The sequence below is a fragment of the Mesocricetus auratus genome, unplaced genomic scaffold (assembly GCF_017639785.1).
Source record: "Mesocricetus auratus isolate SY011 unplaced genomic scaffold, BCM_Maur_2.0 Super-Scaffold_100031, whole genome shotgun sequence".
NCBI classification, from domain to species: Eukaryota; Metazoa; Chordata; class Mammalia; order Rodentia; family Cricetidae; genus Mesocricetus; species Mesocricetus auratus.
The window spans coordinates 14,277,963-14,291,628 of NW_024429212.1; the positions used below are offsets into that span (position 1 = coordinate 14,277,963).

General features: G+C 49.0%; 1 protein-coding gene across 1 annotated transcript in view; it reads left to right on the forward strand.

Annotated features, from left to right (window-relative positions):
- Nucleotides 1-13,666, forward strand: part of Flnb (filamin B) — a 134,033-nt gene that overhangs the window by 112,765 nt on the left and 7,602 nt on the right. The window contains 6 exon segments of the mRNA XM_005077369.4: nucleotides 3-125; nucleotides 3,116-3,382; nucleotides 3,939-4,076; nucleotides 5,197-5,312; nucleotides 8,185-8,317; nucleotides 12,635-12,811. Coding sequence (XP_005077426.1) covers nucleotides 3-125; nucleotides 3,116-3,382; nucleotides 3,939-4,076; nucleotides 5,197-5,312; nucleotides 8,185-8,317; nucleotides 12,635-12,811 — 954 coding nt within the window.

Sequence of the window (13,666 nt, forward strand, 5' to 3'; positions counted from 1 at the left end):
AGGAAGTCCATTCACTGTGAAGATCAGTGGTGAGGGAAGGGTCAAAGAGAGCATCACCAGGACCAGCCGCGCTCCGTCTGTGGCCACGGTCGGCAGTATCTGTGACCTGAACCTAAAGATCCCAGGTGAGGCTGGGGAGCAGGGACAGGGCAGAAGCCAGAATCTTGGGACCAAATACAGTCATAACCTAGAGTACACTGTCCACCTGGGCACGTGTTACGACTTTTTTCTAGTTTAGAAATAAAGGGTCTCAATATGTAGCACACAGTGCCCTCAAACTTGTAATTCTCCTGCCTCCGCCTCCCCAGTGCTGGTGCTACAAGTTAGGGCCACCACGATGGGCTTTCTGTTTTTCGCAGAGGCTCGTTTAGGAAGAAAATATGCTTGCTTCTTACTCTTCCAGATGAAAACGGTTTTGTCCAGTTGCCCAAGGGGGGGCGTAGATCTGCTTTAAGATTTACTCTTTGCAGATGAAAATAATGTCAGTGGAAACCGTGGCCCTGCTGATGCCAATGTCTGGAAGTGTTTAGGAGGTGGGACCCAGCTGCGGTTCATTAATTTTACCCTTAATGTAAGAACGAGACCTTTCCTGCAAAGCAGGGTGGGCCGCACTGAGCCGCGTCGTGGGTAAATTGTCCTCCTCAGAGGCGGCGTGCACGGTAAGCAGGCCAGCAGCCTACCCGACGCGCGGCTGGGGTCTTTGTGTACAGAGAGCCGGGCTCTGTCAGTGAAAGCGGCCAGACTCCTCTGCCCACAGACTGGCAAGGCCTGCGGAGTTGCACAGACTCTGCTTGAAGGGAAACATAGGGGGATGGTTAGCTGGTAATGGTTTTGCTGCTCAAGTCTGAGGGCTGGAGTTCTGTTTCCGTAGCTTACATTTGGGAAAATAAAGAAAAGCCAGGTGTGACGGTGCCTGCATGTAGTCCCAGCGCTGGGGATGCAGAGATGAGAGGTGCTCAGGCTCACTGTCCCGCCAGTCCAGCTAAACGGATCCTCAGGCTCGCGAGAGACATTGTCTCAAAAAACAAGATGGATAGCTCCTAAGTAACGAGACCTTTGGCCTGTGCACACACACACACACACACACACACACACGAACGTGTGCGTCCGCTCACATGCACGTGAAAACACACACATGTAAAAGAAGCACACGTATCTGGTCTTAGGACTAAGGAGGCTCTTTCCCAACGCTTCACGGCTCCTTCAGCCTCCCTCCTTAGCTGTAGCCGGTGGGATCCTACACGCGTACAACATCATAGTCAAGTGCGCGTGTAGCTAACATCTCACTACTGTAGTCAAGGTCCCTTTCTCAAAACGGTTAACTGAATGTGATAGCACACAGTCCGTGTGCCGCAAGCTGGAGGAACGTGGGTGGCCAGGACAGGCATTGCTGGCCGGTGCATTTGGACACGGCCATGCTTTGGTGAACCGTCATCCTCCAGAAATGTATCAGATCCTGTTTCTCCCCCATCATCCACTCTGTCATTTATTCTGCTTGGGAAACTCTGGTATCCCCGTTTTAGTCTTGTTTCCAAGATTATTTATGATGGGGGCTTTGTTTCGCTTTCCACTTTGCAAATTGCCCGGTCTCTTTTTCTTTGTGGACTCACTTAAGTGTGAGAGTCCGTGTGAGGTGAACATCTGTCTCATGCCTCTGCCGGCTCTCTGTTGTTCTTTTCAGTTACTTGATAGCGCGGAGGGGTCGGCAGGAGACACTCTTCCTCGTTATCCGCTCAGTCCCCTCTCGTTCATTAGGACGGGGAGAGTTCCTGGGGACCAAGTCTGGGTCCCTGTTGGGTATCTTAGTCGCAAAGTAGCATTATCTTGACAGCTAACAGACACTCACTTCTAGCTCTGGAGGCTATGCACCAAAGTGAACTAGCATGAGTGGGTTCCGTCTCCTGGGCTGCAGATTTTCAACCTTGGGCTCACATGGTGGAAGGAGAGAGAAGAGGTTGCCGGGGACCCTTCTGAAGGCACTGATTCGTCAAGAGGAATCCACTGAGCTCATTGCGTCTGGGCTTTTCCCCCTGTGCCTCTCTAGAACCATCATTCTGTGGGATGTAGCTTGCTGGAGGGATTTGGCCAGAGGCACAGGCATGGGGTCCATACCGTGGCCTGACCACTCTCCTCCCTTCTCTGCCCATAGGACACAGAGTCACGAGCTGCTGCTGCATGGTGCAGTTTTATTTGGGCTCTAGGTGATGGCAGCATCCAGTGCCACCCGCTTGTCTCTTCCGTGCCAGGGCGGGCACCACTGTCTGTGTGACGTGAGCAGCTCGTAGCAGACATGATTTGCTTCCTGGTGCTTGCCACCCAAGGCATTGCTTTTCTGAGAGTGTGGCCATTTGACCCCTGTTTGCTGGTAGCTTTGCTCACGCATGGTTCCCCCTTTGCCATTGAGACGGGCATGTGTTCACTCTTGTGTCTGCATCCGTGTGGCCGTGTCGCCAGGAAGAAGCGCCAAAGCTCGACACTAAGTGATGAAGGCTCTTGGGGCCAGCGGGATGGCCTAGTGGCCAAGGACGCCTGTTGCTAAGCCTGATGACCTAAGTTTGAGCCCCCAGGCCCACATGTCGGAAGGAAGCAGCTCCTGCAAGTTGTCTTCTGACCTCTATGTACATGCCGTGGCACACGTGCCCACACACACATACACACACACACACACACACACGTATATATACAATGCCTACATTAATTAAAATGTGGGAGGGAGATAGTTGGGAAGCTGCCGCTTTCTCCCTTCTCATAGAGAAGAGCCTGTCTATGCATGACGACAGATGGCCACACATCGCCTTTTTGTAGAAACACTGGGTTTTATCACACGCTGTAGCTTCCAGCATAGGTCCTAGTTTGAAGCTGCCATGCAGAGGTAAACTGGGCTCTGGCCAGAGAAGCCGTTGATGGATCTCAATGGGACAGGAAGGCTGTCCATGCTGGCAGGGCCTGCCCCCTTCACTCTGGCCACAGGAGGACAGGCCTGTAACCCGAAGGGACGTCCAAGCACCTCACGCGCCTGGCCTGAACCTGCCTCACCGTTCTCTGCTTGCCCCGTGTGCGCTGCTGGCCCCAGGACGTTGCCCTAACTCTCTTCTCCCAACCTTTCTGCTCTCAGAAATCAACAGCAGTGACATGTCTGCCCATGTCACCAGCCCCTCTGGCCATGTCACCGAGGCGGAGATCGTGCCCGTTGGGAAGAACTCCCACTGTGTCCGATTTGTGCCCCAGGAGATGGGCGTTCACACAGTCAGTGTAAAGTACCATGGACAGCATGTAACAGGAAGCCCCTTCCAGTTTACTGTGGGGCCCCTTGGCGAAGGGGGTGCCCACAAGGTCCGAGCAGGAGGCCCTGGCCTGGAGAGGGCAGAAGCAGGCATCCCAGGTAAGAATCTGGGGCAGGTCTTAACTAGGGACAAGTAAGTTTACACTTAACCCATTGTTGGAAAGAGACAGTTTCCAGTGGGTGGCTATTAGGGACATTCCTTATTCAGAGCTTTGCTAGGGAATCGCTCACCCACACAAACAGGCTGAGACAGATTTTGCTGAGTCTAGCAATAGTGTGCATTAGTCTCTTAAGAGGAGAGCAGTAAGTATTTCCAGTGCATTTCCTAAGAACTGATGTTCTGTGTGACACACTAGAATGCTCCAAAACGGATTTTGAGGGGACCCCTCCTGCTGTGCCTGCTGTGGGAAGAAGGGTCTGAGCTCTCATCCTTTCCTGGTTTGGTTTGGGTGTAACCCTTGGCGCCACATTCCTCGTGGACTCCATGATCATTGAGGGTGCTTCCGAAACTGCAATGATGGCCTTTGCCTGGGACCTGCTTGGGGCTAGGGCAAAAGGAAAATGCTTCAAGAGTCTGGACCTATACTGTGGGCTCAGTCTAGAAGAGGGCAGGGACTCTGGGGCTGTCACTAACCAGGTGTTTCTTTGCTCTCAGCCGAGTTTAGCATCTGGACCCGGGAAGCCGGTGCTGGAGGCCTCTCCATTGCTGTTGAGGGCCCTAGTAAGGCCGAGATTACATTTGATGACCATAAAAATGGGTCATGTGGTGTGTCTTATATTGCCCAAGAGCCTGGTATGTACTCAAGGGTTGACTTAGGACGTTTTCCCTGTTCAGAGCTGGTTTAGTTGCCAGGATCAGAAACTCATCAAGTTAGGCCAAGTAAACAGGCGTTTGCATGTGGGGGCACTTGGGGATAGCCTTTGAGAAGCTCAAATGCAGAAAACAGGTCTCCAAGAGATGAGGATCCTTGTTCTCAGCATCTCTTGTGTCTTACCTGGCCCCTGCCTGCTTGCTTTCAAATGCTTTGTTCTCTCTGTCAGCCGGCCAGATGCTTACTCTACCTACAGGTGACCTGTAGTTGGTTTGACTGCTCTAAGAAAGAGGCCTCAATATCTGAGAAGCTGGAACAGGGTTTTGTCACCTTGGTGTACCTGAGATCCTGTGGACATCTGATAAAACCTGTCTGTCCTCAGGGTAGCTTTTTGGCATACACGACATGAAGTACATCAAATCATAAAAGAAATCAGTTCAACTAAAATAATGTGAGAGCCAGGTGTGGTGGCCTGTGCCTCCTGGAAAGCTGAGGCAAAACGGTCGTCATGACTGTGAAGCCAGCCAGAATTTTATATAGTGAGCTGACCTGGGCTGCAGAATGAACCTTGTCTCAACTGAACTAAAACTGCATTGAAGTGTAGTTGTCAAATACATAGTAGTGAAGCATACATACTTTATTGTGTTAAATTATGATAAAATTTGATGAAGGTACATTGATACTAACTTCAAAGTAGTGATGAGTGTGATAATACTGCTTAAAAATAAATGAAAACGCCTTGATACCTAATGCATTACTTGTGATAAAAGGCACAGGCACTACTCACGTGCTGTATCTGCTAGTTGACATTTATGACAAATCCTTTCAGCTAGAGATCAGTGAAAATATGGAATCGACTGATTTTCCCATTCAAGCCCCTGGGTCTCTGGGATCCTCTACACAGACGACCCTGGGGAACCAGGTCTGACCTCACCCAACTAATAAAATCCTATTTGTCTCAGTGTTAGCCAGGTGAGCCAGTCAACTGTTGCCTTAAGGAGTGCTAGCCTCTGAGACAGTTGAGCCCAGTTTAAGCCAGTGGCCACTATGGAAATACCTTTCCGAAACGTCTGAAATGGTGGGGCTTTCCTGTCCCCACAGGTAACTACGAGGTGTCCATCAAGTTCAACGACGAGCACATCCCGGACAGCCCCTACCTGGTGCCTGTCATCGCACCCTCCGACGACGCCCGCTGCCTCACTGTTATGAGCCTTCAGGTGAGACGCAAGGAAGCATCCATCTCCTTGGCCACAGGCCGACCAGTGAGGCTCCTGGACTCCAGAGGCCACTTTTGCCCTCTCCCGGGTTCTAAGCCCTCATTGACAGGTGGCACCCAGATGTTGCCAGTCCTGGGGTAGCAACCCTGTGGCGGGGCTACCCCCTTACTCCTTCACAACAAAAGACAGTTTGAGCAAGTGCAAACAGACTTGGTAAACAAGACACCTTACCATTCAGGGACAAGTTTGCTTATAAATATTTATTCAGGAGAAACAAAGGAAGCCTGTTTATCATTGATGAGTCAGGGAGCAGGAGGGCTTTCGGAGCAGAACAGACAGTGCTCACGGTCCTGTCGTTTGTGGTCGTAGTGATTGTTGGCGTTCTTTTCCTAAAGCTAACTGCAGTTCTTTTGTTAGTTAGGGTGATTTGTGTATGATACGTCTACGAGGATCTATGCTGAGAACCTTTATCAGTGTTTAACAATGGTACAGACTGATTCTGGTGAGGAAACACCTAGTACGAGGTTTCAGAGGGAGGTCTCTGTCCCCCGAAACCTGCTCCCCTAGGATTGTGACTGCACTTTGCCTCGGACTCATCACCACTGCTCTGGTGGCACATGAGTATACGTCCAGTCTGCCGGGATGGCAGCAGGTGCACGTGCTAACCACACACGCGCACACACACACACATTAGCACACCAGAGCCAAAATGAGAGTCACCGGAGCGCAAGACACTGACCTTGTTGGAATTAGGAGAAGCAAGTAGGCTGTAGAGTAACACCAGAATTTAGTCTCTAGTTAATGGGGATTCTAAACAACCTTTAGTTATCCCAGTCCTTAAAGATAAGTACTTTTAGAATTGGTTAAAACCCAAATCTGGCATTTGTAGTAGGTCATAGAGCACCCAGCTGCACTTTTGGTTTACATTTGAGATTCCCATCTTCATGCTGAGAAACTTGCACTGCCACTAGCTAGAGACCCAGACAGAAGCCAGGCCCAAATCCCAGTGCACAGATTGAGGAGGTCTCAACTGGAGAGCCCAGAGGTCCCCACTGGTCGCTGTGGTGTCGATGTTTTTCTTGTGTTTCATTTAAAGGCTTCTTAACAGGAGTCTCTTTTGTTGCCGACTTAACTGAAACCTATAGAGGGAGATAAACACAGCATTTGTTGAGGGCAGAGAGCTGCCTTCCTGCATCTCGGAGATCTCTCTTCAGGTCTCCAGAGACATTTATCTCCCTCTTGAGGATTAAGCGGCAACAGACTCAGGTAACAGGTGACTGTTCTAAAAAAAAAAAATGGTTCTGAGCAGCCCTCTCCAGCAAACTTCTGCTGAGCCCTCCTGTCAGTTTGCTCAGAAGTACTTCAGTAAGTATGTAGTCACTCGGGGCCAAGGGATATGTAAATGACTTATCAGGGCCCCTGCGGAGGCCTGAGCAACATCTGGTGCTGTTTAGACATGAGAAGCAGGTTTCATTTTATCTGGCTTTTTTAGACTTGCTTGAAAAGTGGAGTTACTTGGCTGGCACTTTGTTGGGGGAGGTGAGGGAGTAGGGGGGTGATCTGGAAAAGAGCGAGCCCTCAAGTTTGTAGTATGCCTGCCCTCCCCAGGGTACAGCCTCCGAGCCGCAGAGTTCACAGAACTCTGTGCGTCCTCCCCATCTCCACGGTGTGGTTTAGCAACCACTAGCCACGCGCGGCTGCCAGACGCTGAAGGTTTTGTCGTACGGTCTGAGCTGCTTTAAGTCTGTGTGTTCCAGCCTGAGGCTAGGGACTAGCCAAGGGATGGATACACAGTGTTGTTAGGGCCTGCTGTAGAAATGTGGTCCTTGGACCAGTGCTCAGCCTCCTCAACAGTATTTCTAGAAACACTGTTAGGATCTGAGTTTTAGTTGTGTTCCTGGGTGGCTTGTTTGCATACTCAGTGTGAGTCCTGCTACATCCAAGGAATGGCCATCCTAGCAAGTTCAAGCCAAAGCTGGAGCTTGAAAAACCTGTCCTGGATAGTATGGGCCAATCCTAATAATAATATTAAAAAAGGTTGCTTTTTCTTTTAAGTACCTAGTGCCTAAGCCACTCCTCCAAGAATGTATCCTTTCGAAGACAGGAGGGTGAAGCCCACTCAGCAAAGAACAGAGGTCACACATTTTGGTATTGCTTTTTTGTGGAGTAGAGGCAACTTCTAAATACATATTGGTATTTAACAACGTGCTGACATTTTTGGAACCTTCTCACAAATGAGCCAGGCCCTGGGCTGAGTCTTTATCATAATTTCATGTGCCCTGAAAACAGGGCCGGTTAATTGGAAATTGAGACTCAGATTTAACAACTTTGTTTTATTACTAGGAAAAACTAGTTAAGCAAAGTGCAGCCTACTTTATTGGTATAGCCTTTTATAATGGTATCAGAAGTGCTGCCCATTCATGCACTTGGCTTAAAAAGTAATAACAACACAAAAAACAGACGTAGAATTTGGCTCTTGTCACGAAACCTGTTCCCAGACTCTTCCTAAAAAGAAATCTGATGGTGGTAGTGGTGGTGGTGGTGGTGGTGGTGGTGGTGATGATGATGATGATGATGATTTCTCTGGAAAGACCTGGGTGTTTTTGGACTGGAGTGTCTCAAGTCTCCAGTCTCCAACAAGAGCCATCTCTCCCACCCTGAGTGTTTTTTAGTATAAGAGCGCAGTGTGCGTTTCTGTTTGCTAGTGGAAACGTGGACTCACAAGCAGCCCGGTTTCATTGCCAAGTGTTGTACTGGAGAGTGTTCTGAGCCTACAGCGCGAGGAACCCCACCTGGAGCCCTTGGGTCAGTGTGTGCTTCTGAGCGGGGGAACGCCGGGCGCGGTAACCTGTCTGATTTGTTAACTTCTCAGGAGTCAGGGCTGAAAGTCAACCAGCCAGCATCCTTTGCTATAAGGCTGAATGGTGCAAGAGGAAAGATTGACGCAAAGGTGCACAGCCCCTCGGGAGCCGTGGAGGAGTGCCACGTGTCTGAACTGGAGCCAGGTCAGCATCAGGGCTGGGGGGTCCTCAGCATCAGGGGGGTCCTCAGCATCAGGGGGGGCCTCAGCATCAGGGGGGTCCTCAGCATCAGGGGATTCCTCAGCATCAGGGGGTCCTCAGCATCAGGGGGGCCTCAGCATCAGGGGGGCCTCAGCATCGGGGGGCCTCAGCATCAGGGTTTCTGGCAGAACTCCCTGCAGCTGTGCCTCCTGGGCCAGGACTTTCCGGCCGCCATGCTGCCCGTTCCCTCTGCTACTGCCAAGACGCCGTTTGTAAAGCAGGGTAGACACGTCGCCAGGAATGTAGAGACTCTCTATGTGACATTAATGCCCCCCTTTACTTCCTGTTACTTTTATCAGATTCCCTTTACATGGCAATCACAGTTTTCGATTGTACTTTAGCAAAACCATGACAGCTTTATTAATGTTGTTGGCTTTATGGCGTGAGTAAGGATGGCTTTTTTAACCTTACTCCAAGAAAATCTAGGTCTCTAGGGCTTGGCACCTCAGATTTACAGGACTCTCTGATGCCAGTCAACTTTGAAGGGTCCGTTTTGTCGGTAAGCGCTCGTTATATGTTAGAGATTTGGCAGGAAGGTAAAGCTAGGGAATGCCCAATTCCGTCCTCAGAACGGTACTCATGTTAGCGTGCACCTGTAATCCTAATGTCTGAGAAACTGAAGCTGAAGGACTTGAGAGAGCAGAATGAACGAAACAACAGCCCCCAAAGTACAGCTCCTTAGCCCTTGGTGACCGCTTGGCTGTAGGGTTTGAGAGTGAATTCTGAAGAGCAACTTGTAAGAACTAAGGAAATTGTTCAGTCAGTAAAGTGCAAGCATAAGGGCCTGAGTTTGATCCAGCCAGGCACACAGCCTTGATTGGGGGGTGGGGTTGATCCAGCCAGGCACAGAGTTGTGATGGGGGGTTGAGGGCAGAGACAGGAGGCTTGCACATTAGTGAGCTCCAGGTGCAGTAAGAGAGCCAGTCTCCAAAAATGAGGTGGAGAGTCGCTGAGGAAGACACCCAGTGTCAACACGGATGGCATGTTCTGGGCACCATGGTTACAAAGGTGCTCATACAGTTGGCAGAACTAAGGATACCTAGCAAGAGGGTGCATGAGGGTTGGTCAGGCTCTCTTTCTCACCTGGACAGTCAGATAGTAAGACGGTGGTGTTTATTAGATGTCCACAGCACTGAGTTCAGCAGCAAGTATGGTTGTCCTTGGCCTAGACCGCCTCTGAAGTCCTAGTGGTGTCTGAGATCATTACTGGCATGCCGAAATTGGGGTGTTGTTGATTACAATTGTAGAATACCCAACTCAAGTGAACACACGTAATAATGAGACCCAGTAATTCGTATGTAACTGCTGAGTTCAGGGTCTGTGGTGGATTTTTGTTTATTTTACTGAGCTAGACATTTTCCCACTTCCCTCCTCCTCTCTCCCCTCCTGCCCCCCCCACTCTCAATTTACTCAGGAGATCTTATGTTTTTCCCCTTTCCTAGGCCGATCCATGTGTGTCTCTCTTAGGGTTCTCTTTGTTACCTAGGTTCTCTGGGGTTGTGGCCTGTAGGCTGGTTGTCCTTTGCTTTATGTCTAATATCCACTTATGAGTGAGCACATATTATACTTATCTTTCTGGCTCTGGGTTACCTCACTCAGGATGGTTTCTTCTAGTGCCATCCATTTGCCTGCACATTTCAAGATGTCATTGTTTTTTTACTGCTGAGTGGTACTTCATTGTGTAAATGTACCATATTTTCCTTATCCATTCTTCAGTTGAGGGGCATCTAGGTTGCCCCTCAGCCCCTCAGGTTCTGGCTATTACAAATAATGCTGCTGTGACCGTAGTTGAACAAGTGTCCTTGTGGTGTGAGTGTACATCCTTTGGGGTATATGTCCAAGAGTGGTATTGCTGGGTCTTGAGGTATAGATTGACTCCCAATTTTCTGAGAAACCGCCATACTGATTTCCAAAGCAGGTGTACAAGTTTGTACTCCTACCAGCAATGGAGGAGTGCTCCCCTTTCTTTAAGTGTCTTTCAGCCATTTGGAATTCCTCTGTTGAGAGTTCTTTCTTTAGATCTGTAACCAATTTTTTTTAAAATGGGTTATTTGGTGTTTTGGTGTCTAGTTTCTTGAGTTCTTTGTATGTTTTGGAGATCAGCCCTCTTTCAGATGTGGGATTGGTAAAGATCTTTTCCCATTCTGTAGGGAGCCATTTTGTCTTGTTGACCATGTCCTTTGTTTTACAGAAGCTTCTCAGTTTCAGGAGGTCCCATTTATTCATTGTTGCTCTCAGTGTCTGTGCTACTGGTTTTAGGTGTAGGAAGTGGTTTCCTGTGCCCATGCATTCAATGCTATTCCCCACTTTCTCTTCTGTCTGGTTCAATGTATTTGGATTTCTGTTGAGGTCTTTGATCCATTTGGACTTAAGTTTTGTGCAAGGCAATAGACATGGATCTATCTGCAATCTTCTACATGTCAGCCTCCAGTTATGCCAGCACCATTTGTTGAAGATGCTTTCTTTTTTCCATTGTATAAGTTAGTTTCTTTGTCAAAAATCAGGTGTCCATAGGTGTATAGATCTATATCTGGGTCTTCAATTTGATTCCATTGATCCACCTGTCTGTTTTTATGCCACTACCAAACTGTTTTCATTACTGTAGCTCTATAGTAGAGTTTGAAATCAGGTATAGTGATGCCTCCAGAAGTTCCTTTATAGTACAGGGTTGTTTTGGCTATCCTGATTTTTTTGTTGTTTTTCCATATGAAGTTGAGTATTGTCCTTCTGAGGTCTGTGAAGAATTTTGCTGGGATTTTGATGAGGATTGAATTGAATCTGTAGTTTGCTTTTGGTGAGATTGCCATTTTTACTATGTTAATTCTACCTATCCAAGAGCATGGGAGATCTTTTCCATTTTCTGATGTCTTCTTCAATTTCTTTCTTCAGAGACTTAAAGTTCTTGTCATACAGATCTTTCACTTGTTTGGTTAGAGTTACCCCAAGATATTTTATGTTATTTGTGGCAATTGTAAAGGGTATTGTTCCTCTGATTTCTTTCTCAGCCCGTTTATCATCTGTGTATAGGAGGACTGGTGTTTTTTTTTTTTTTTTTTTGAGTTACCCTTGTATCCTGCTGCATTAATGAAGGTGTTTATCAGCTGTAGGAGTTCCAGAGTCTGTGTTAGTTTTAGCAGTCACTTAGTGGGTGTTCTCCAAGACTCCAAAGACTTTCTGTTGTTTTGCTTTGCTTTATTTTTTGAGTCAGAGCCTCTGTCTGTACCCCCAGAGTCCCCAGTACATCCAATCATATGACATCAGGCCCAGTATGCCCTTACTCTTCCTTCATTTCAAGGCTTCTTGACTTTTTTTGTCTAATTTTCATACCATATCAGTCAAGAGACTTCTTCTCAGGATTCATTTTCAGAAGTCTCAAGAGGCAAGAAATCTGTAAGCCTCTAGCAGGCCTGTCCTCCTGCCTCAATGGAGTGGGACACATGCCCATTCCCTGAGTCACTTCCTATGGCTAAAGAAATGAATTGATTTGCCTTGGGGAAGGAATTTCCCCCATCCTGTTGAAGACCACATCTGGACACTGGGGTGGGGTCCACTTCCCCTGAGACATTTGGGCTTTAAGGGAGGAAGGTGGGCACCCAGCAGGGGAAATGCTTGGGGAAGTGCAGTGCTGAAAGATATGGGCAGGTAGCTCTGTCTAGAACATTCCTTTTGTGGAGCATACCAGAGAGACAAAAGAGGGTCTGGGTAGAGCGTTGATGGACAAGGTCCCAAAGGAGATAAAGAGTTCAAGGAAGCAGAGGCTAACTGGTGGAGAAGCCACAGGGCATATTAGGCAAGACCGGTCTAGGCACTCATCTGTTGACAGATGACCTTGATACACGTTGTGACCCAAGACATAAAACCCTGGGTGTTTCTGTTGCTGGCCGTTGCTTGCCTTGAGCTTAATTATGGGGCCTTAGTGCCAGTTGGAACTGTGTGTGGGTTTTTTTTTCCCTCTTCGAGTAGCCAAATAGAGAAGTGAGCTTTTCATAAGCAGCGGATTGTGAAGCCGGTGCCTGAATGTTCTGAATTGGAGATTCCCCCCACCCCCCCACCCCACCTCCCCACCCCCGAGGACTGATTAGGGAGACACAAGTAAGTCTAGCTGGGCTTGAAATCCGTGTGTTAGCTGCCAGGCCCCAGCAGACAAGTGTCTCTAAGTGATCCGACGCTGGCCAGCTCAGGTTGACGTATGATACCTATCCTCACCGTAACTCCCGGGTACTTACCACCAGCATTTACCTGTGTCTCTTCTCCTCCTAGATAAGTACGCTGTTCGCTTCATTCCCCACGAGAACGGCGTCCACACGATCGATGTCAAGTTCAATGGGAGCCATGTGGTTGGCAGCCCTTTCAAAGTGCGTGTGGGGGAGCCCGGCCAAGCAGGGAACCCCGCCCTAGTGTCAGCCTATGGTGCTGGTCTTGAAGGGGGCACCACAGGTAAGAAACACTGCTTTCCTTGTTGCCTGAGAAACTCTAGGGAAAACTGGGGTAGGCATCTTCGGCCCCTGGGGACCTTCTGAGCTCTCTCCTCGTGATAATGCAGGCGTGCGCGCATTCTTTGGTGGACTTTGGAAACCGTGGTTTGAATCGGGATGAATCCAGAGCGAGGCCTACATTACTGTTTGTTGCAACCCAGATGTCTTTCTTCAGCAGATTCCTCAGCTTTAGCGGCAGGATGGTGACAGCTCAATGTCATTAATTTTGAGGGTTTTTTTTTTGTTGTTGTTGTTTTGCTTTGCACAGAGTTTGTGCGAAGCTCAACAGGCTGCCTGGCCTGCTGGCGTGCTACTGAGCGGCCGGTTCAACCAGATGGTTGATTCCCTTGACAGATCCCCAGTTCAGCTTTGATTGGGTGGAAATTACCTCACTGTGAGAGGGTAACTCACCTATCCACTGCGCATCTACCAGAAAGATCTTTTCTACTTATTGATTGCCTCTCACAAACTTGAGCCGAAAGCCACTTATGCGGTCAGCTTTCGGTAGGCCTCCGCTCTGCCCATCACCTCAGCACTGGGGCTGACGATGAGGACGCTGTCCTTGTGAGCGCGTCTGCAGAGGAAGTACCGCATTGTGGACTCGGCAGGCTGCCGCTTCTTTTTTTGCTGTTGCTTGGGGCTTCTTGGGAAGATCCCGGCTTCTCGATGCCCCTTGCCTTGCTGTGAGTTAGGACAGAACAGGTCCTAACTTGCACTGGGCGGGGGTTGCTATAGTTACAGCAAACCCAGCCCTGGAGTGAGAGCCTCCTAAGTGGCAGAGGAGCCCTGGCCCAAGCTAGGAGCGGCCGGGAGATTG